Source organism: Frieseomelitta varia, unplaced genomic scaffold, assembly GCF_011392965.1.
Source record: "Frieseomelitta varia isolate USP_RPSP 00005682 unplaced genomic scaffold, Fvar_1.2 scaffold_397, whole genome shotgun sequence".
Lineage (NCBI taxonomy): Eukaryota > Metazoa > Arthropoda > Insecta > Hymenoptera > Apidae > Frieseomelitta > Frieseomelitta varia.
Genome location: NW_025110142.1, coordinates 160,448 through 185,820, shown reverse-complemented (window position 1 = coordinate 185,820; position 25,373 = coordinate 160,448). Strand labels below are relative to the sequence as shown.

Here is a 25,373-nt window from a genome sequence, read left to right as displayed (position 1 = left end):
GACAAAATTTCTCACCAGACGTGACGAAACACCATCATTCTCTAGAACTCTAACTCGTGGCGGTTCGTGCGGTTAATAAAACAAATTAGTAGGAAAGATGAAATCGAAGTTGGCCGAGGACAAATTGGAAAAAAACAATTACAACGCTTGAAGAGTTAATCCTTTTAATTCCTCAATTTTTTGATCTACCAGTTGTCAAATTTTTTAATTCGCATTCAACCTACTAATCTCTAGTTACTTAATCTTCTGATCTACCAATTTCAAAGTGTCACAATTTAAAAGATTTCTTTTCTTTTTGCAATAGCTCCAATTTCTAATTGTTGAATCTGTCTATCTATCAATAGTATCATTCGGTCGGTCAATTTCACCTAGAAATCCCCGGAATGTCAACCGAATTGTCTCCGTCAATGTCGGGTTCAGATCGTACGTCCAGTCACTAGAACTCGATTCGAATTGAAAGATAAATCGAATCAGCTGTTTAATTAGCACGGAGAGAGTGACGGTATTATTCGGACAGTACGATCAGTGTCAGAGATGAGACGCGTGATAATCAAGAACGTCGCTGACAATGTTCACCGTACGACGTGAGGTTGATCCGGCATGATACTAGACGATCGTGGCGAGTCTACGGACAGGAAACAAGATGAGCCGTCACCGGAAGCTTGTAAACTCCCAACCGCGTATGCCCGCGAATGATATTCCAATTCTTTAACTTTTCATTCTCCAAGTTTTGAGTTTTTTTTATATTTTTCCCGAGTTCAGACTTTTAATTCCATTCAGACATTTAATTTTTCAAATATCTAACTCCAAATTTTCCTAACTCTCCAAGTTTCCCCCCGAGTTCAGACTTTTAATTCTATTAAGACATCTAATTTGTTAATTTTTCAGCAGTCCTAGTTTAAAATGCCCGACTCTAAATTTCCATAATTTTTCAATTTTCTACTTTTCAGGTACCCAATTTTTTAAAATGTCTAATTTGTCTGACATCCCAAGCAATTTCACCGATCCAATTTAAAACACCCCGATACTAAATTCTCCAAATTTTTCAAGTTTCCAATTTCTTCTATTTTTCTCCAAGTTCAGGTCCCTAATTTTTCAAAGTATTTTCTTTCGAAACACCCGATTTGCTAAATTTTTCGAATCGACAATGCTCACCATAGGACGTGAGGTTGACCTGCCACGATACCACATGACGATGAGAGGCCCTCGGACAGGAAGCAAGATGTCCCGTCACCGAGAGCTCGCGACTTCCTGTCGCCGCTGCGGATGCACTGTAAACGAGACAGTATCGTCCCTTCTCGGTGCTCGCCACCAAATAGGCTGTGTCATTTTCGATCCAGGTTCCGTGACATGAATATTCTGAAAACACAACAAACAAACAAACGAAAAAAAAAAAAATTATTTCAAACATCAGTTGATCGAAAATATTATTCACTAAACGTATCGCTCTACTCTCCCATTGTCAACTTCTTTAAATTTTAAACGAATTATGAAGTTTAGTTTGCCGAAATCTCGTCAAGCAACCGTGTAATTGAAATTAATTCAAAGTCCCTCGCTCAATTATAAATAAATCCTGCTGGTGAGAAAAAAGAGTCACGAGCGAGGGCGAACGAGAAATGAAAAACGATGGAGCAAATGGTTAGAGCACAGAAATATTACGTCGATCGGTAATGTGACCTCATTATCGACAATCGAAGTATAAAAGCACGATTTCCGAGTAGTTTATCGGTTTCGAGCTTAGCTGCTCGAGCAGAGAGAGAGAGAGAGAGAGAGAGAAAGGATCCTCGCAGCAACGGAGGAACGTTTATCGTTCTAACGAAAGTACTGAATGGGTAATCACCCATGCAACGATTTTAAGTGTTCGATTTCGTTCACCTTAAGGGTCGTTTCACAACCGACTTACAAGCTCGACTAGACGACGGCAGCGGAGGGAAGGTGGAATGAAAGCGGCGGGAAGGTAGGACGCGGGGCGAGGTAAAAATGGGAGCGATTGAAACGAGCCACCGTAAAAGAACGAGCAGGTTTAACGTTCGTGAAAAGAGAATTCAATTATTCTCGACGACTAACGCCGGGCAAAGACCGTTCAATTATGGCCAAATATGTGTAATTAGAATTCCTCCGATGTTATTAAATTTCTTTTCTCGGCACTCGAACGTCGTCCACCATCAATGGCAGGAGGACCTGAGATTGTTTCGAGAAACTGTACGTACACGGATTGATTGTTGCTCGAATAGAATACTAAAAATTACACGTGAAAGATTTACGCGATGAAAATTTCCAATCACAATAACTTTCGATTGGGAATCGATTGTTAGCGAACGTTGATATATTTATCGCGCGAGGCAGTTGAGAAAGAGCGGCAACGAGATTCGTGAAATATTCTGTCAGCTAACAGCGTGGATGTATGTACTATTATATTTCGGAAAATTGACAAAGTGTCTGGAATTGTTTCGTCCGACTACGAATTAACTTGGACGACGACGGTGTGGGGGCGAATCGTTTCAAGTAATCCTTGAAAAATGGTCCTCGAGAGCGTTGGATGTTCGACAGGAAGAGACGCGGCTTTTAGAGAAGGGAAAAGGTGGAGTTCCTCTCTCTCTCTCTCTCTCTCTCTTTCTCTCTCTCTGTCTGTCTGTGTGTTTGGAGTTTCGACGAAGGCGTGCGAACGGGCATGAAATAAACGAAAGCCGTAAATCGCTTCGACACGTCGATATCTGGCGTGTTGTCTCGGCCCGATACCTTATCGAGGCTGCAAGATAGAAAGATGAGAATTTACAGCGTCCGCGCGACAGTTCGCGCCGGCTGAAAACGGAAATAAACAACAGACGGGGGGGCGGGGGTGGAGAGTGGGAGGGAGACGACAGAAAGGAGCTGCGCCTTTCGCCAAATATGCTTTCAAAAGGGATAAAAATCGGAGATGTCGTTCCCGCCTCTGATCCACAAATACCGATAAATTCTCTGTTCGATTGCTTCTTTGCATTTAAACGACGTTCGAAAATTGTTTCTCCCGCTCTTCTTTTTTTATCCGTTTCCTTTCCTTAGGAATCAAATAGGTCCGAAAACACGAATTTCGAAAGAATTTTTTTTTTACCGATAGATCATACGAAATGCCATTGAAAATGTATTTGATATGTCGTTGCAACATCGTTGTTTCTCTTGTTCGGAAAACAAAATTGTTTTACAATTTTTCTTATATTATATTTTCTGAGGAAAATTTGCCATTTTGACAGAATCTACTATTTAATTTGAATTAATGAATTGTTAAAATATTCAACTGTTTTATATTTTCGACACGTTGGAATCTATGATGTGAATAAAGATCAGATTCGTTTACTTTTTTAATACATTTTTACATTTTTACGTACACAGAAAGAAACTAAAAGAATCCAGATAAAAATATGTCTCATCTAAATAAGACGTTCGGACATTCATTTTTGTACTTTGAAATTCCTCACAGATGTATAAAAAAATCTGTACTTGCTACAGTAAAGAATTCCAACTGAAACTGAACAATAATAAACGCATTGAAAAAATAACTATAAACTAACACAGAAGAAAAAGGAGAATAGAAATGAATGGGAACTGGAACGGTGTCTTTTAACAGTTAACAAACTAGTCCAACTTTTATTTTATTAAAACTTCCAAACCATCGACAGCAGATACACGAGACAGACTGATCGCCTCCGCAGTTCTCCAATTACGAAACTAGCGCATTACAATCCAGAGCGCATTACTATCTCCCAAGTTCCGGATGCCTAATCGAACTCGAATCCACCGACAAGAATATCAATCTACTACCCTGAAAATATATAATCTTCCTCAGTCGATAAACCCTCGACGAAGATCAGAGATCGCGACGGAACGATTACATCAGCCTTGGCATCGCGATTCTTAATCCACTGGTTGAGGGGGGGGAGAGGAGTCGCAGCGGTATCAGGAATTATTTTAGCGTGGAGGAGAACGTTGACATAACCGAGGATTTAGCCAGTCGAGCCTGGTGTCTTACGGCCGTCGACAAGGGGATTGCGTTCCAGACTTGCAGCGCCGCCGCCCTCTGTCGGCGCGGAACGCGAATTGGTCATTAAGACTTCGTACAAACAGCGATCTTAGCTCGCAGACCCGGGGAGAACATCTCGAAACGTCTCTAGCCAGGCTTCTGGCAACGATCGTTAATCACATCTATTTCCGTGGCAGTGTTTGCCCGTGTTCGGATTAGAATTCTGCCCGTGGGCTGGAACTCTCCGCCGTGGAATTTTATTTTATTTCGACGTTGGACGTTCGTTCGCGACGGTCTAACACGTTGGGCTGGTAATTGGAAATTTTAGATAAAGAGAACGAAGATGAGATCGATCAGAGTGTTGGAAAATTTGTAACAAGTTATTTATCTAGAAGTGTTAATCTAGCCAGACTAGGTTTCCAATTTCTGAATTAAAAAAGGACGTGTAATTAATCCCATCGATTCGTCGAACACGAAAAATTCGTTGGCTCCACTAAATCCAGTTCCATCATCGTTCGAATCAAGTAAGACTTTCGTCAGCGACAGTCGCTGAAAAGACCGGCCCTATCTGGAAGCAAGAGCCCAGCCAAAAGCTCCCGGAAGCCTGCAGCAGCAATAGCAGTAGCAGTAGCAGCAGCAGCAGCAGCTACTATCTTTCAACGCGAGCGGATCCGCGCGCACAGGCACGCGCCATAAACACGTACAGCCGAATAAAGCTACAAACTTTGCACATAAGCAAGGGTGCAGCCACGGCAACCGTCACGCCGCTGACTTCTCCGCAAACTAACTATCACCACTTGCGATAACTTCACTCCCACTACCTGCTGGGAGGGAAGTGGGAAGAGGCCCGAGGTAAATGGAGAAGCGACGGAGATGCGTCTCTTCTCGATGGGGGGATAACTTGGCCCTGGTGCGGGTAATCCGATAAGATGTTCCTGTTGGGGCTGACTCCACCCTTCGAGGATTCACTCGACGACCCCCCCGTGGCGATGCTCCCCGCGAGCACAGCCGATTTCAATGGAGCCGAGAGATACAGGTAAGACGGATGACAATCGAGACATCGAGTGTCTACGAAAAGTAGTCCCTTATAATCGTAATTTTCCGAGAGGCACTTTCCAGAGGATTTGGAGAAACGCAGGCAAGTTTGGAGAGGCAAGTGGAGGCAATTTTGTTTGATAATTTTAATATCTAGAACGATATTAACAATTTCTTATTCAACTCGAATTATATATATATATATAATTTATTTTATCAATAGAATTATTATTAAAGTTAATTTACTTTTATGAAGATAAATTAATAAATTTTTGTATAATAAATTTTTGTATAATGCTAATGATAATAGCTATAGATTATAACTATATATTATTTTCTATAATAACGATAATATAACTATATATTAATTAGATATTATAGGTGTTATATATATTAATTAGATATTATAGAAATTATATATAATAACGATAATATAACTATATATTAATTATATATTATAGATATTATATATAATAACGGTAATATAACTATATATTAATTAGATATTATAGATATTATATATAGTTATTATAGATAATAACTATAGATATAACTATATATTATTTTCAAGAAAAATTATTTTTAACTTAAAACTTGAAGAATTTAAACTAAACTTGCTCGACTAGGATCCCATTTACGATAGGCTGTAGTAATATCACAAAATGGAACAGAATTTGAAATTCGAAATTCGACAGCCAAAATTCTCAGACGGTTTACCAGTCGTTTCGTCAGAAATTTTTATGCCAATGATAATAACTATAGATTATAACTATATATTATTTTCTATAATAACGATAATATAACTATATATTAATTAGATATTATAGATATTATATATAGTTATCATAGACAATAACTATAGATATAACTATATATTATTTTCAAGAAAAATTATTTTTAACTTAAAACTTGAAGAATTTAAACTAAACTTGCTCGACTAGGATCCCATTTATGATAGACTGTAGTAATATCACAAAATGGAACAGAATTTGAAATTCGAAATTCGACAGCCAAAATTCTCAGACGGTTTACTAGTCGTTTCGTCAGAAATTTTTATTCCAATGATAATAACTATAGATTATAACTATATATTATTTTCTGTAATAACGATAATATAACTATATATTAATTAGATATTATAGATATTATATATAGTTATTATAGACAATAACTATAGATATAACTATATATTATTTTCAAGAAAAATTATTTTTAACTTAAAACTTGAAGAATTTAAACTAAACTTGCTCGACTAGGATCCCATTTACGATAGGCTGTAGTAATATCACAAAATGGAACAGAATTTGAAATTCGAAATTCGACAGCCAAAATTCTCAGACGGTTTACTAGTCGTTTCGTCAGAAATTTTTATTCCAATGATAATAACTATAGATTATAACTATATATTATTTTCTGTAATAACGATAATATAACTATATATTAATTAGATATTATAGATATTATATATAGTTATTATAGACAATAACTATAGATATAACTATATATTATTTTCAAGAAAAATTATTTTTAACTTAAAACTTGAAGAATTTAAACTAAACTTGCTCGACTAGGATCCCATTTACGATAGGCTGTAGTAATATCACAAAATGGAACAGAATTTGAAATTCGAAATTCGACAGCCAAAATTCTCAGACGGTTTACCAGTCGTTTCGTCGGGCGTCAGAAACTTTTATACCTCTGTTCTCCTTGTTTCGGAAATATGTGGGAAATACAGGGAAACGACACAGCGTCGTCTCGTTCCAACGTCGAGGAACATTAATCACTCGATAGTATTAACTTACAACCTTTTCGTTTCCCGGTTCAAAGAAACCGACGAAAGAATACGGAGGAACTAAACAGGAAGTTTATAATGGAAATTTAAAACTGACGAATGACAGCGTTTCGTGGAATTAATGAATATTTAAGGTTAGGTTTTTCTTTCGGCGCGAGGGGAGGTTAGCTCGCAACTCCGTACTTTAAAAGTGATCTTTCTTGTGGATAAATTTGAAGATTAAATGAATTTTTAAAGTGGTTTGGTTATTTTAGCGAGCGAATAAAGACGGGAGAGTTGTCTGATTTAATTGGAATCTGAATTTAAAGTCTCCGCTGAAAATAATTCAATGGCGTAGAATTCACGTGTGACGTGACATGATTACACAACTATAGATTGATGGCTTGGTGTTTTCAATTAATTACGAGTTGATACCAGGAATAAAATTACTTCGAAATCGTTAAATTGTTACATAGAATTGGATGAAACAGATATTAGGACCATTAAGTTTGTAATTTTTAAATGAGTTTAATACACAAATCTTTTAAACAGACAGAAATCCGATGTTTTCGAATAGAAATAACCAATTCAATGAAACATTTCGTACCTATTGCAATATGAACATCTGAGATATACGAGGGTCGGACAGATGAAAACCTAACTTATCGTCTGATCAAGATCTAACCTAGTTTAACCTAAATACGATCTAACTTGTCACTCAACCTGCCAATTTTGGTCTAACCTGACTTACCCTAGATCTACAAGCCTGAAATCTACGCTTAGTCGACCCAAAATTCGTAGTTACGTCATAAGAAAAGCCCGACTTGTTATTAAAACCGCTATTAAACGATTCAAAGGCCAAATGAAAGATCAATAGAATCTCAAGTAGAGTCAAAGTCAATAAGAAATTCGTTCGAATTTTACTTTTAAAGTTCTCTTACCCGCTGGTGTTTCGTCGCTGCACGACGTGGCGAACTCCATACGATCCGGTGTCTTGCAACCGATATCCAATCGGCGAACACTCCCGTAGCGGCATCGTCCTGGATTAGGTGTCGACGTGACCCTGACGTCTTGAACCTCGGCAGCGTTCGCCATCGGTTCACCATCCACGCCCAATATGTCCTCCGCTTTGTCACTGTTGTGATTGTGCAGCACCGACACGATTTCATAGCGGCCGAGGTTTGGGCACTGCCTGGTAATCGGGTCTGGGGCTGGAAAGAAAAATGAAAACACCCGTAGAACACAACATTTGCTGAATAAAGCGAAATATAGTTTTCTTTGAGCATTTCACTTTTATCAACGGAAGATAAAGTTTATTAAAGGAACTTTTATTGAAGTTCATTGATATATCTGAGGGTTAAAAATACCAGGACAAAGAAAGAGAGAGAGAGAGAGAGAGAGAGAGAGAGAGAGAGAGAGAGAGAGAGAGAGATCTAGATTCCCCTAATTGACAGATCGAACGTTGTAATTGTGTAGCGCGAAAAATCGCGTTGCTCGCGATCGCAGTTTCTCGTTTTGCTGAGCTCGAGGGAAAAAAAAAAAAAAAGGAAAAAATGCCGACTGCTAGAATTAAAAGCGATATTTCACTGTCGAAACTTGCCAGAGAAAAAATAATAAAACAAAATGAAAAAGAATAGACAAAATGGAAGAGAGAGAGAGAGAGAGAGAGAGAGAGAGAGGGAGAGAAAGGGGATAGAAACAAAAGGGGACTAGAAAGGATATAAAATATGACAGTGAACGCGGGAAGATAGCGCATTCCCAATGGAGCACTCCTGAAACACGATGAAATTATTTCGCGAGAATTCGTGCTACTCTGCTTCTATCCTTTACACGTGTATCGATAAATAACGTCTTAACAATGGCCAGCAATGTATCTGGCCGCGATGAATGTCTCTCCTCTCTCTCTCTCTCTCTCTCTCTCTCTGAAATTGCTAGATAATCGCACGGTTTGCATGGGACAAATTGACAAATTCCATATTTCCCATTTCTCTGTTGTAAAATTGGCGAAATTTAATTTAATACCATTAACGCAAACGAGATTTCTACTTTGTTTGAATTGAGTTTCCCGTGTTTTTCTCACTTTGCAGCAAACTAGAACGTTTAACGATTCAAATCGATCAGATGTTTTTTCAATTCATCATTGATCCACCGTGGCGAATTCGAAAGTTCAACGCTTTTGTCTCCGAAATTTTTAGTACCATTTCACTGCAGGAGCGGAGAAATTTAATATTTTCACTCAGCTTCAATTGCTACGAGGAATACGTAATAAAAGTTAAGCTAAGAGCGAAAGAACAAACGCAAGGTAAACACAGGAGTTTTCAGGAGTAATTTTGGGGACGGAAGTCCAGACGCCGGTTGAATGGCGTCGCGATAAATTCCGCGCCGCCGGAACGACCCCTGTCTTCGTCACTGTTATGGAATCGCGTAATCGGCTTAAACAGAAACTGTGCTGCCTTCTCGTCGAGGGCTGAGTTTACGACGGATATTCGGCATATGATCCTTTCGCGAGATCGTAAAGGAGTCGCCAGCGAATCGATTCTTCAGCCCTCGTTGTTCGCCACTTCCTCTTCCCGTCTCGACGATGTTTGCGTCTACGATTCCTATTCTTCCGCGCGGAGACGACTTTAGGAGCTGTCTTGGCTGATTCCGCCGGAAATGAACGAACAGACTTCTGTAGACCAACTTGTTTTCCCAACTCTGTCTCCCAAAGATACTTCGCCCAAAATTTCCACGGAACTTTTTTAAACACTCGGCTCGACTTTTTCTTCCACGCGTTTTATTTTTCACATATTTAAACAGAAATTGCAATTAGTTATTACAATAATATAATATTATTATTTTTGGTATTTAGTTAATTATTATTTTATTATTAATATTTGTATGTATTAGCATCAGTATTAGTATTAGTATTAATATTAGTATGTATATTGGTGTTGGTATTTTTTAGTATTAGTACTTGATAACTTGTAGTTAACGAGTAATTAGTATGATACTTGTGTTACTTTATATTTATTAGTATTGGTATTAGTATTTTTTAGTTTTGGTATTAGTATTTTTTAGTATTAATATTTTTTGGTATTAGTATTTTTTAGTATTAGTACTTGATAACTTGTAGTTAACGAGTAATTAATATGATACCTGTGTTACTTTATATTTATTAGTATTGGTATTAGTATTTTTTAGTATCAGTACTTGATAACTTGTAGTTAACGAGTACTTAGTTAATGTGATACTTGTGTTACTTTATATACTCGATATAATAAATACAAATAATTATTATTCATTAGTGGAAATATTAACGAGGCAGCTATATACTTCTGTCGGAATCTTTCAAGTATAGCAGACGGAAGGAAAATTACGATTGTAAGGAGAAAGAAATTTTGAAAATGGAATCGTAAAATTTTCGTTTCAATCGCCCCTGAGTCGCTCCATTCGACTAGACTCGAAATCTATTGGCGAAGAAGCGTCGAAAAGCAATTCGGTTAAACGAAGGGAGGCGTTCACGCGACCATGTGTTAATAAATGATCGTAATTGACTTACTAATGAACGTCGTGTACGGCGTCGAGTGGGAGTTGAACGTACTCGAGTTGCACACGTCGTCTGGTTGTTGGCTCCATTCCGACAGTTGCAGCTCTATTATGTGGCTATCCCTTCTGTGAAACATCAGGCACACGTAGCCATTCGTACTGCAAAGGAAAACGATAGTCTTTGGTTAGTACAATGTTATACATACTCTCGTCCGAGCGCGAAGAAACAGAGTTCGGATTCCACACGTGTACCATACGTTCGAGAGAAATTTTATATATGCGGTGCTCTGATTAAAATGTTACGCAACTTTTTAACAGAAAAAAGTAACGAGTATCAAAATTCTGAAATCTAGTCCGCACCTAGTAACTCATCTCAAACAGAATCTTCCTAACCCAATAATTTAGGTAAGAATCTCCTTTCTGGATAAAACACAATCGCTATTTAAACCAGAGCAGCCGGGGAGAGCTGGCTCGGGATAAAATTTAGCAACTCGCGAGGGGAAATTAAAAAAAAGGAAAAGCTGGGGGAAAATGCTCGACTACCAGTGCCACACACAATATCGTCGTAATAAAATTACAAGTTAATACAACCCTGGAGGCCGCGAAACCGTGGGAAGAGGGGGAAAGGAGCGGGGATTGGAGGGGGGGAGCGGGTTGTTTCATGAAAACGAGACACGTCTAATAATCGAGCCAGTAAGCCGTAAAAGCTGGCGATGGTCGGCAAAGAGGAAAAAAAAAAAGGGACGAAAAGAAAAGAATGGCCAGGGGTTGGGAAAACAAGGGTAAAGGGCCTTAAATCTTCGGTCGCTTCCGTGGTTCGGCCAGGATTAAGATTTTATTTTATCAGAACCGGGGTTTCTTAACGGGAGAGGGGGGGGGGGGCTGCGTTAACTTTCAGCGTAATCCCTTTACGACTGGACCTCCTTCTTTTACGACAAAATGGTGAAATCTCTGCTTCCAGCGAGACAACGTGCGCGTTTCGATCGTTTACTCGTTTATTTTGCCTTTGTTCGGAGCTGCAAAAATTTGGCTACTAAATAGTATTAATTTTTCAGAACAGAGTAGAATCGAGAAATATAATTTCGCAGTTCTCGATAATCGTCAGAGCAAAGGTGAATTTTTTTAAAGAGCTCCAGTGGAAGAAGAAGAGAGAAAAGGCAATTTAATTAATCGAGTTGCTAAGACGGCTATTTACATTCTAGCATTCTGGAGTGTATCCAGGCGAGTCACGAACGACGTTACCGCTCCCGAGGGTGCAATGGCGGCTTCTTACGGGCTTGTATACATTTTCAAGCCTCTTCTCGAGGAGCAGGCACGAATGTAACGGAGTATAATCCTACTTCTGCCACCTTTCGCCGCTGCATATTGCACTCTTCCCTCTCAGGAGAACCTTCCGTTTCAAACAGTTTGATTTTGGAAAATGGCATCATTCATCGGCAGCCATGTTCGACATTTAGGTTAGGTTCGATAAAAAACATTTTTCGTGAAATGGTTCACGAAAGTGAAGCAATTATTCTTGCGGCATTTCGTCCGGAGAAATTGAAGCAATTAAAAGTAATTTGAATGAAGGAAAAAGAGATTTTTCTGGGGATCGCAAAATACGTTGGCAGTTAATAACACTTACGCTGTTTGAATTAATTAACTTCGGTTATTTTGAGTAGCTATCATTAACAACAAAGTTTCAATCACTGGGAATTACAATCCACCAACTCCCTCCCTTGTCTTCATCCCTTACTCGACCTAGTAATCAAATTTGTCTGTAGGTTAAAAAAGGTCCAGGGGAGCCGAAGGAAGGTTAGTCCCTCTCAGTACTAATGAGATACTTGATGAATTATGTGATAATTATCATTTGTGATCTCGAAAAGTTTGATGGAAAATGAATTTCTGTTTCAATTCAATCGTGGAAATTTAATTTTTTCAGAAATCTAATTACTATAAATTATTATTACTATAGATGTTTTAAGAATGTTGGTTGACTGTATTATAGAAATTATATTTGGTTACGAGCAACCACTCTGACGATGAAAATTTTATTCTTGGTTAATTTTGAACAACATCGTCGTCAGTTTTTAACAACGTTACAGATAATTCATAGCTAGTATTAATAACGTCACTGGTGATTAATATATATTACTAGTAACGTGGATAATTAGTATCTGGTTAGTTACTAGTAAGTAATAGTAAGTAATATATATATAATAAGTACTAGTAAGTAATATATATAATACTAGTTAGTACTATATATATAATATATATAACAAGTATTAGTAAGTAGTATAGTAAGTACTAGTAAGTAATATATATAATACTAGTTAGTAATACTACTAGTAAGTAATATATATAACACTAGTTAGTAATACTACTAGTAAGTAATATATATAATACTAGTTAGTACTAGTGGTAATATATATATTACTAGTAACATGGATGATTAATCTGGTAACATATTGTTATTAGATGCCATTTAATACTAATTCTTGCACACAGTTTCTAAAATTCATCGTCATCATTACTGATTATCATTGGTGATCTCGTAAAAATTTTATTATCCTCGAAACACAACGAAGAGCCGAGTAAATCCTGCTAAATCAGGAATAATCGAATCTTGTACGATTCTTCCAGGTGGTTGAGCGGAAAGGTTGGGCAGCCGATCGCTGGCCAATATTATTTTTCATAAATCTCTCCGGGGCGCATTTACGCGGCTACAACCCCTCTAATCTCCTCTCTCGCGGCCGTTGTTTGTTATCATTATTCCCTTGCGGGGCGAGTTTTTGCGCGTGCCGCCCCACCCCCCACCCCTCCACTCGCGAGATTTATTTCGCTGCTTACAATTAGTTTCTCAGTCTGGCCTGGAAATGCATCGCGATGCTGCCACGACGCGCCGCCCGTGATTTAACAAGCCGCGTTCCCAACGATACTTGCGCCTCGCGCCAGCTTAAACGGGAATTTACGACGCAGCTCGCTTGTCGAAACAGAAACACGGTCAAGACGGTGATATCGCGACAGATACGAAGATTCATGCAGCATGCATATTCCAACGCTGATTCTCGCACTATATAATAATAACGATAATAACGTAGAAATGAACGAAAAATTAATTTCGAACTAAGTATTGATAATTCTGAAATATTGAAAACTTGCCGTTTTCTTCTCCTTCTTTTTTTTTTTTTTTAAGCAAAAATTTTCTTCTTTCAAATAAATGTTAACAGATAGATAAAAGAAATCTGTGAATTAGTATGGAGTGAAAATTTTTCTCCCCTTCCGTGATAACACTCTCTCGATCGAGCAATTCCCATAAAGAACCCACTCTCACCGATCGTGGCAACAACGACTCCAATAATTTTCTTTTTTTTTTTTTCCACCCTCGCCACCGCGAGAGCCTCGTAAAAATCAGGTAAAAATGGCCGGCGAATTCAATCGAAAAACGTCAGGCAAAAATGAAATAAAATTCCCTCCAGTCACATATTGTCCTTATTCCGGCGGATCTTCAAGGATGACTACCAGATGCAGAGAATCGTCCGCGTTTCTTCCTCCTCTATCGTGGCATCTCCCAGTTTCCAATCTAATTTATGTCTGGTCGTTAGACGATTCAATGAAAGGAGTACGCTTATGCGGCCAATTTGACGTGCACCCTTTCCACCTGAGGGCCTTCCACCCTTTCAACCGCCTATTCTCCGGTCTCGCATTTCCACCAGATGCTCCTCTTCCCACGAGTTCTCCCGTTTTCTCCTGGCTCTCTTTTCCTTGTAGTCTTCTATTTTCAGTCCGAAGATTTTTGTAACGTTACAATTTTTAATTCGGGATTTTGCATCGTGAAATGGTACAGGTGTACGGAGTTGTTTTTTAAGTTTAATCTCGGGAGAGGAAGGGAAAAAGAGAGAGAGTCTCGTTTGCATTTCAAAAATAGAAACAGAAAAGAACGGGAGAATGAAAAGTACACGTTTCTCTCGATGATCGTTGCCACCCGTACAACGCAACAAGTGAACCTACAGGTTGTTCCAAAAGCACTCGACCAAATTTAACCTAAAAAAAAAAAANGATCTGAGAGGAAACGATGGTTAAAGGAAAATTTGAAATTTTAGCTGTTTTATGGAGTTCTGTTCTCTTGATCATTGTTGTCGTATTGATGAAGAAGTGGCTGATGAATCAATTATGGAAATTCACAGTGGAAATATTTTAGTTGATGGTAAGTTCGCCAGGAGTTGTCTTTTTGTTTCTCTCTCTTTCTTTTTCGCGAGGCAGATTTTGTGAAGGATATAGTTGAAATTCGACGAAATCAATTGTCGAAAGTACATCTCGTTTCACTGAAAAATTCAGTCGGGCCGTTTTTAAAAATTCCACGCCGAACAATTCTCGTTGAAAATTTCAAACCCGGCCAATGCTCAACGCATTTTAGAAATTTCCTACTCTATATTCTATCTCCCCCTGAAATAACTGTAACCACGCTTGCCGCGAACGTATAGTATCTCTCTGAGGAAATGAAGACGTTCGATGCATACATGAATTTGTTGAGATAAAACGCGGGGCCACTGTCTCGCGGTAAGAATAGGAAAAATTGCGACAAGAATTTCAGAATGAGGCGTAATTCTCGAGGAGAGGAAATAATTTTCTCTCCCCGAGGAGAAAAAACGCCAAGTCCCCTTTAAATTCTTAATTGACAAAAAAAATCCAGTGTTGGAAATTTAACCCTGTTGCGAGGTTGTTGCAGAAACTGAAAGAAGACAATGAGAAAAATGTAGACATAATCTCCACAGAGTGTATACAAGAATAAGAGAAGCTTAATCCGATGAAAATTTCAATCTCTTGAATTCGCGCATCTTAAAAAATTATTTTACAGGATTTTAATGATAACGCGATTTTGATCTAAAGAAAAAAGAGAGAGAGAGAGAGAAGTGGGTAATTTCTCGAAATTTCAATTCACTGTTTTCCCTTCGTTTCTACAAAATTTAAAATTACTTTTATCTTCTTCGACACGAAGGAGTTCCAAAATATTTTCCCGAAGTAAATTCCTTTAAACGATTCGTGCATCTTTTTCTAGAACTATCGAACGCTATTGTAATTCGTAGGCTGCTAATAATCGCGTAACTGGAGCTTTATCCTTTCGTTCTCGAAACGGTTCGAATAATTTTCGTTGGTTAGCCAAGCTATCTGGAATGTTTCTCGATGGAGCTTGCCTGGAAAACACGACGGTGCTGGATATAATCCTTGATCCGGCGGATGCCCAACATTCCGTCAGGTATTTACTGAAATCGACTGGCAGCGCTGCCAACACCGCGCACAGACGGAATTATCTTAATTATCGAGTGAAACCATTCCATTTAGGGATACTGACGAATCTCTAATGACGAGCTACGAGCCTCTACAATATACACTCGCGTGCCTGATATCATATTTTAAGCGCTGCCGAGGAAATCGAAACTTCCAATTCCACTCGGAATACTTTCACCGGGATTCTGGCTGGAACATTTCCATTGCGAATGAAAGTTTATTCGTTTTACGTCGCTGTCCAGGGATATTAAAATGGTCAAAGAGTGCCAAGCAGTTCTCTTCTTAATTTCAATGGCGCAAAAACGAAAGGAGAGAATGGTGGCGAAAGGTGGTATCAAGGGAATGCACGGCGAATAAAAGGCGAGAGCTCGAAAATGTTGAAAAATAGACGCTGCTCAGATGAAAAACACTCGGAACAGGAGCGGGTTACGTAGAAAATATTGAAAAGTACAGCGCCCACGGAAATAAATACAGAGTGCACACAATGGATAGCGAAATAACAACAACAACAACAACAAAAAGAATGGGAAAAAATAGGGACGGGGGAAATATACACATACGGGTGTACAAAAGGAATAAAAAAGCAAAGAGGGAAACAAAATGCAGGGGACCGCGAAAAATAAAATATAAAGCAGAGAATTACGAAGTGAAAGCCGACATGAACTGCGACTAGTACCAAAGAGCGCGAATTAGAGAAAAGACTGGCAACTTTCGGGAACATTGTGGGAAAATTGTGAACAAAGAAGGCAGAAATACGAAAATATATACCTTGCGACGTGTCAATTTCAGCAAGAACAATAACGAGAATGATGTTAGTTAAGGACACATTGAATTGTGTGCCGATGGTAGTTGAACGTCTACTCAGTGGCGACATCTGCACCTTTTTCTGCCTGGTCTTTCTTTCCTCCTGTTTTTCTCGCAGCCGTTGTCGTTGTTTCATTAATGTTCGATTTAAGCCAGTACATTCTCTGAGAATTATTCTCTCCTGGACATTTTCCCACTAGCGAGATTAGAAGCCTGATGAATACGCAGTGAAAAAGCGGATGCTATAAGAGCGAGTTATGGGGTTCATAAAAAAAAAAATTCCCTAGATGAAATTGGGTTGATTGCGAGGAGGGAGAGGCCATTCCCCGAGCATGATACTAACAGCCAGGTATTATTTGCCGTGAATAGTGCAATGAAGGTGGAATAAAATTTACTAGATTGAAGAACTGAAATTGGAATAATTGACAGGAGTAATTTTTCCCTTTGCTGATAAAACTGGGAAGAGGAGTGGGAAAGGAACCTTTTGTACATTTATCTTGATCGACAGAAAGTTTCCACCTTTCGCAATTGGTTCGCAAGCTTCGCGAATTATACGTATCGTTACGTTTCACTTGAAAGATGATATTCGTCATCGGTTAATTGTCATCTTGGATTGAAGCAGTTGCTGAAGTTAATTAACGATTATTTAATGAAATGAATAACACTCGTCGTGTGATAATTTATGAAATCACTCTTCCGATGTAAAAATATCACCAGAAAGCAAAATCAAGTAGCCAAATTATTACGAAATGACATTTGTCACAAGTACCTAATAGTTCGCGAATGCTGTACCGAGTGCTCCTAACCTAAAAAACGCAGCCTAAACAAGAGGGAACACAATTGGAAACTCGCATAGAAACAAAAAAAAGAAAGACAAAAGTCACGCACACACGTCTCGTAAAATATACCCAGCCAGCGATCCACCAGTAGCCTTCGATCTACCAACTTTCGATTCTCTTCGATCGCGTTTATCCGTGAAACTGTCGTGTTCTTTTTCCCTGTCCATCGAAAAAAACCTATTCCCCGAAATCATCTGATTTTTGCCAGAGGAATCTATTAACGCGAACGAAAAGAGCGGTCAGCGTCCGTGGAAGCTGGATAGTTTTTTTCAATTTTCTTTTTTTTTTTCACCAGCCAATCATCGTTTTGACTAGCCGTCAAAAGCGTTCTTTGAGACGAGCACGGCGCAATAAAACCCTTCAGAGTTGTCGAATGATAGTCGCGATCTAATAAACCAGGGCGTTTTTTTTTTTGTTTGTTCTTTTTTTTTTTTTTCTGTTTTTTTTTTTTTTTTTTCTGAAACGATGGATGACGATCCAACTTGCAAGCCGGGCCGAGCGGAATCGGCTTCGACAGTTTCAAACGTGGCGGCCGCATACATACACAGACCCCCGGTGGTCTCGATCAAAGCTTGTTTTTATGCATTTCGCCCCAGTCCATTGAATCAAAAACAATAATGGAGGAGGGGAGGCGAGTGGGGTAGATGGTTGGAGGCGAGTTATGAGCCAACTGGCCTGTAAATAATTCTCTCTTTGTCGTTTCGAGGCGAGAACATCTACGAAATTAAACAAGAGATAGAATAAAGGAGAAAGATATAGGGATACATACGCGTATGGGTGGGGAAACACACAGACAGAAAGAGAGAGAGAGAGACAGATGGATTTGTGGCCATTGATTAAAGGACAGTAAATTCGAAAATTCGTCGACAAAACAGTGTTCCTTTTATCGATGAAACAGCGTTAGGTTCGCAGAGTGAGCGAAGAAAAACCGAGATACGTAGATAGAGGCGATTAACTAGAGAAATGTGTTCAGAAATCATCGATAAAGAGGCTGCCATTTTTTTTTTTTTTTTTTGCGCGAACGATGTTAGGTTATGGAGGAAAAGAGAGATAGAACAGAGAGATAAAGAGAGACAAACTGCGCCGGATAGACAGAGATTGAAACAGACGGATAAGCAGATAGAAAGAGAAAGAGACAGGTAGATAAATAGGGGCAGATAAAAACAAACGGATGGATAGAGACAGATAAAGACAGATAGACGGCGGAGACGGATAGAGGTGGAGAAAAATAAAAGGATAGATAAAGAGAGATAAACATAGACGTAGATGGAGAGATAGAGATGCGACGCGTATCTTTATAAGCATAATCGAGCGTGTGTCTGACGCAAACAGGCGCAATTTCCTCGTTCCACTTTGTCCCATACCACTCTGTACACCACAGAGATTTTGTTTTTCCTCCAAACTTCGTCTCTTCTCTCTCTCTCTCTCTCTCTCTCTCTCTTTTTCCCCGCGTTTTGTTGGATTCCCCGGTGTTTTCGCAGGATGCCCGGATATATATCCGGGCGGCTTTGTAACCTCGCGTCCGAAGTATCCAGGCTCTGCCGTTGGCGTTCATCGATTTATGAATTCGTCCGCGACGCCCGACCGCCGAAGATGTTTTTTCGCGCGGGAAGCGTGATACCCGGCGAGAATAATGTATGGTTGGCGACACTGTCGCGCGCTACCGCGGAGATAAATGTTAGAAAATGGCGGAAACGAGTTAGGATGGCGCACAATCCCTGCGGTTGATCGGTTTATGGAGAATATCGGGAGTGATGTTTTAATTATTTCAGACGAGAAATCCGACAGAATGAAATCGCGAGAGAATGAAATATTTAACGAACAGCATATGAAATTGCTGGCCTCTATTTTTTTGATTGATCGAGAGGCTATCAGAGGTGTGCTGAAATTTTGAATCAGCCTCAGGTTGTGAATAAACGACGACTTTGGAATACCATTTTGAAAATTTTAAACAATACACGGTGTTTTCTATATTTCAACGTTCCTCTGTCAACGCGTGTGCAACGTTCATCTGAGCTAATGCTCGAAACAAATTAATTAGCCAGTTGAAACATGATTAACATGTAAATTCGTACAAACGGGTATGGACAAAATAACAGTTCGCAAAGTGAACTGGAGTTACAAATTGCATGTATGCAGTATGCAACGTTTCGTGCAACGAAACGCAGCTGCGGTAGAACTCGTGTAAAAATACAACCGAAATGCTGGAAATGTAGAAAAATAAATAAAAAGGCATTTGACGTAAAGATTGAAAAAATATACACACTTTCAGCGGAGAAAATTAAAAAAAAAGGAACCGCGAGGAAATATTTCGAATCGAAATGGGGATCAGCACGAGCGTATCTACGATCTGAAGGCAAACTCTTTCTTTAGGCAAACGTGAGAAATGACTGATTCGAGATATTGCTCAACATGTGCTTGATGGATGGACAAAAATTCCCCTAGAAATTCCCCTAGCTCTGTCTAGCTCCCTATTAATATTTCTCATACACGGGCGTAGAAGCGAGCACAAACAGGAATTTATTCGCGATATTGAGAGTAATTGTACGTAAACAATGGCATTCTTCACGAGGGGTAGTTGCCCGCGTCACCTTTAGCACGGCAAATCCGACGGAATTCTTTCATTACCACAAATGAATTACCTGCCAGCAACTTCGCCACGATTACAAATTTCTCAAAGGGATTTATTATCGCGGTTCCCGCCAGTTTCCGCGCTCTTCCTTTTTATTATTCCGTGTACGCGACCTTAATGGCCCTCTGACGCGAGCAGAGAGAAGTAAAATAAGAAAGAGAGGCGGGGGAGGAGGGAGGGACGAAAGAGGCGGCGCTTTTCATTGTACGGAATCAGCCGGTGTGTCACCCTCTAGGCGATCGCATAAAAAATACACACCGCGCGATCGTAAAATCATTTAAGAAGAAGCTCGCCGTTATCTGTTTACTCGTTGCCTCGTTTCCTTTCATTTCCTTTTCCCCTCTATCGCCTTTAGACAACAACTCTCTGCTCTGTCGAGAGTGTTCTCGAGCGATCTCTGCGTTCGTACAAATTCATTCACTTTGGTGGTTGTTTCGAAAATTGTATCCAACAATCGAAAAGCGAAAATTCGAAAACGAGAGAGTGCGCAAGAGCAGATGCAAAATACGTGGGAGGAAGACCGTGGGAAAAGTTGTGGGAGACAAAACCAGCGACAAGGTTCTCGCGAGGGGAACGACACGTTTATCCTGGTTGTCTGGAGGCGGGACCGGAAGCCGGCATTGGTACAACGTAACAACGTGGAAAGCGGCCTCCCTCTATCCAAGAAATAGATTCTCGTTCCCGCGGCCGCGTCGAATCGAACGAAAGTTTTATGCAGCTCACGACGCTCGTCGACTCGATATACAGTCGCGATAAGAACATTTCCCGCCGATAAGAACGCGCGCTCTCTCTCCTGTTGCATCAGCCAGAGGGCTCGAAGCGACGTGTTCACGATCGAGACCGCCGTATCGATATCTCGCCCTGGGAATATATACATTGGCCTGGCCTTACGCCGCCTCTTTTAATTCAATAACTTCGGCAAAATGATATTGGAATCTCCCAAATATGTTTTTACACATTGTTCCTTCATTCTCGCTGATTTGGATTTTTATTAACATGACTGAAGAAGTATATTATTTAATTTAGTGTAACTGGTATTTAGTATTTATTTTTACTGTAAGTAGCATGTAGTACTAAATATTACTAATTACGTAGTACGAAGTTTTAACTACTTACTATTTAGTACGTATTCTTTAGTATACTTTAGTATACTATTACTTCAGTTACTTGCTACTTAGTGCTTTGTATTTAGTACATATTTATACTGTAAGTAGCATGTAGTACCAAGTTTTGTAACTTACTACTTAGTACTTATTCTTTAATATACTATTACTTCAGTTACTTACTAGATAGTACTTAGTATTTAGTACATATTTATACTTACAGTATAAATATGTAGTACTAAGTTTTGTAACTCACTACTTAGTACTTATTTTTTAGTATACTATTACTTCAATTACTTACTACTTAGTACTTAGTATTTAGTACATATTTATACTTACAGTATAAATATGTAGTATTAAGTTTTGTAACTTACTACTTAGTAGTTATTCTTCAGTATACTATTACTTCAGTTACTTACTACTTAGTACTTAGTATTTAATACATATTTATACTGTAAGTAGCATGTAGTACTAAGTTTTGTAACTTATTACTTAGTACTTATTTTTTAGTATACTATTGCTTCAGTTACTTACTGTTTAGTATATGATACTTGCTATACTATAAGTAAAATATAAAAGATGAGAAATATAAACATAGTTGTTAAAATTATTCCAGATTCAAAATTATAATTCGAATAAAATCGTGAACTGCAATTTCCTTCGCGATCTAAATCAGAATTTTTCGTATTGTTTTCGGAATTGTTAAAGAGACATTTTTACGATTAAATTCGGGACATATAGATAAACTCACAATTAATTTTCGTTTCGAACATATTTCGTTTTGTTCAACGATGCGCGTAAAAAGTAGTAAATCGTTTTATTGCCGGGGAAAGAAATTTCGAATTACGAAAACGATTAATCGTTTTATTTATTTATTCGACAAAGTGAACTGTCATCAATTCGATGGGAATTTTATAACAACGTGCATACGCAATTACGGGGTTAGTCGCGCGAGTAACCAGTAAATCGTTTACGCCGCTCTCGGATCAAAAATCAATTTCGAGGTTCATTATTGTTTCATACAGTTTATTAAAAGGTAAAAAAAAAAAGAAGATAAAATTCAGTCCGATATTTACAAAAGAAGTAAATTAAAGCATTAAAATATACAACCAAATATTAACGAAGCAAAACCAACTTTTCTATAAAAATTCTAGAATTAAATTTCTAAGTCACAGAGGAGCCAAAAATGTCTCTCCTCCGAATTGAATAATTTTCAATTATCCCGCACGCTTTCGGAGGATCCCCTCTAAACAACAGCCCCTTTTTTAACTCTGACACCCACCAAAAACAGCGTTCCCCTAACCATTCCCTATTTAAACGAGCGAAGGCAAAACGAAGAGGAGGTGGAGCACGAACGAAACGGAGGTGAACCGATTCACGGGGTCTCGCGACGAGATTCGGTGGCCATAGAAACGAAAAGCTCCTTTGTACACACAGCGTTGCGAAGGAATGCTATTCTCTGTTAGGGACAGGGAACAACGATCATAAATATCGCGGAGGAAGGAGACGGTCGAGTTGAATATCGATCGTGGCAGCCTCGCACAATGGCCGTCCGAATATTTATCAACGCACAGTCGCATCCGCATCCACACCGCACGAAGGAACTCTACCAGGCACCCGGTGTCGGTTCTAACAATCGCGCGCTAGCCAACGGGTCATCGTTCCATTTGCTTCTGGAAGCGGTTGGGAGATGATCGTACGAGAAAGAGGGGCGAGAAACGTGGGTTTGGACGACTGCAACAGACTTTGAGAATTTTGGGATTCGAGTACCTGGAGTTGGCAAAATTTGGGAACTTAAATGCCTTTAGCGCCTTAAGCAGCGCTATTGAAATGCTAAATGCACAAGTACTCACGTAGTAGCATTCAATTAATAGTTTCCAGCATACTGGAATACTAACGCTCAAATTCTTAGATACTAACTTCAAACACATTGATATTCACGCAGTAGCGTGCAAGTAACGAATCGAGTAAGTACTAGTACTTTAATACTAACACATAAATGCCCAAATATGTTTGTTTGAAATGTACCAACACTCAAATATAATAGAATAAATACGTTAACATCAAATATATTAGTATTTAAATAGTAGCGTGCAAGTGAGTACCAGTACTTGAATACCAACGCTTAAATACTCAAATACAATGACTACACGCTGGATATTTATACGCAGATTCATATTTTTATAAAAGCGAATAAAGCAACGGAACCTGGACAGAAATTTCCAGAATGTGATGCTAAACCTTCGATACCAATCTAAATTTTCAACGTTGAACTACAAATTTAAAAAGAAACAACAAACTGAACAAAGACGCAAGAAACGAAGAATTGTACAGTAAAATTCCATTCAATCCTTAAAAACCTCACTCTAATGAACCCTTCCGTTTCAAGTCTTTCCAAAAATCAATTTATCTTCATTGGACAGCCCTTAACCATCGAAACCCGTAAAACCAATGTAGAAAATAAGGTGCTGGTGTATTGGAAAGCCGTACGATGTACAGCTGTACGACCGGAGAAGTAGCAGTAAAATTTCTTGAAACGGGTACGCCAGTGAAGGCGACCGATGTACCTGGATATCGGTGTTCATCCCCCTCTGAACGAGATAAAGGGGGGAAGGGCGGCTGAAAGTGGATCAGTAGGGTTGAATAGAGGCCGCAACGGTGAATGGACGCCTACAGAGTGGTGTGTTTTCGAGGGAAAAGCCCGGGGATTGGCATTTAAATAGCTCGAAAAACAGGGTTAAGTCGGGCTGCGATTAAACAGGCTAAATGCATCTCGCGAAACATTCTTCTTCGTTCTACGCTCGCTTTTCGCGACATTACGGGAGTGTTTAGTGAGAACTTGTTCGAAGAGTCATATTAATCGGTCGAGAAGTTGAGAAGTTGAGACGTTTTTACGAATAATTGGAGACAAAGCTAGGAAATTTTTTTAGAGCCACCGCTACGCTGCGATTTGATCGGCAATTGACAGGGTGAAATTTTACAAAAATTCATTCGTGGGATGAAATTTGAATGCTTGACGTCTAAAAAGTTGATGAACAATTTTCGTAACTATGCTTCCTTTTTTCTCTCTCTCTCTCTAAGAATTGCACCCATTAACTGCGAATTTGGTGGAAAAATGGGAGTTTTTTTTTTTTATAGGAAATTGCAAAAAAAAAATGTCAGAAAATTAAATTTTCTCTCGCGTTGTTCATTCGCACTGAACGTTTACGACAAAAAAATAGGTTTTGAAAGGAGTTCACATTCACTGATGAAAAATTTGGACGGAGAAATTGAAATTTCACAGAAAATTCAGAAAATAATTTCCGAATTAGAAAATTTAGGCGAGGAAACTACATTTTTTTTTTTTTTTTTTCAATGTTACAGTCAATTTCACAGAAAATCACATCCGTTGATTAAAAATTCCACGAAGGAAATGAAGTATCGCAAAGAACTGAAAGAACCTTCGGCATAATTATCGAATCCAATGGAAATAAAACAAAAGATTCCCAAGTAAATTGAATCAGCGATCGAAGAGCATGGAAAAATTTCCACCTGACATATATAAAGCTGTACAAAGGGATGAAAACCCGAGTGGTGTTTAACTTGATGAAAACTCTACCTAAGGGAGAGGTTTGTTTAAGTTACATTACGGTTTAAACGCGAAAGAAAATTTTTACCTCGATGCACGTTAACAGTCGAACAAATTTCATCTCTCTCTCTCTCTCTCTCTCTCTCTCTCTCTCTCTCTCTCTCTCCCCTCATTCCTCAAGTATATATTCATTCGACGTTTAATTAATTCCACGTCCGATTAATTGAAATAATGATGTTTGCATAACGTAAAATCGCTGATAGCAAAGGGACGAGACGGAATTAATTATGTGCGTTACAGTCGAATTAATTGTGTTGTATAATGAGTAACGATTTACGGTATGAATAAATCATTATTGATATTAAAAGAGGTCCGGCCAGGAATTATCAACTTTCGTTTCGCCGGTATTTATCTTCGTTTCATCAAGCGAAATTGTAATCGCGATATTAGCGTCCATTGTGCTTTAATTACGTGATATACCCTCCGCTACCATCCAAGTATCCCTCGCTTTTAAATCGTTAACCTTCCGCCGCGTTCAAGTGACTCTCTCGTTTCGAAAGTGTTTCGACCGCGTCGTTGGCGATTCAGCCAACAGAAGAAGTCATTTTCGGAAGGAAGGAAAACGATGGAAAACGAGGCATTGTCCGCGATATTCCCGCGCGCAAATCACTCTAAACTCGGGAAAAATCGACTGCAAACATTCCCAATAGAGTGCACAATACTTTTCATTCGCGATTTTCTTTCTTTCTTTTTTTTTTTTTTTTAGCAGTCAGCATACTGGGAAAACAGCGCACGCGGGACAAGGAATTACGAAAATCTGGCGAAGGA

General features: G+C 38.9%; 1 protein-coding gene across 1 annotated transcript in view; it reads right to left on the bottom strand.

Annotated features, from left to right (window-relative positions):
- Nucleotides 1-25,373, bottom strand: part of LOC122531387 — a 151,106-nt gene that overhangs the window by 7,739 nt on the left and 117,994 nt on the right. Inside the window, exons 7-9 of the mRNA XM_043659253.1 lie at nucleotides 10,345-10,490; nucleotides 7,745-8,014; nucleotides 1,156-1,359 (exon numbers count right to left, since the gene is read on the bottom strand). Of these exons, the coding sequence (XP_043515188.1) occupies nucleotides 1,156-1,359; nucleotides 7,745-8,014; nucleotides 10,345-10,490 (620 nt within the window). The remainder of the gene's footprint in view (nucleotides 1-1,155; nucleotides 1,360-7,744; nucleotides 8,015-10,344; nucleotides 10,491-25,373) is intronic.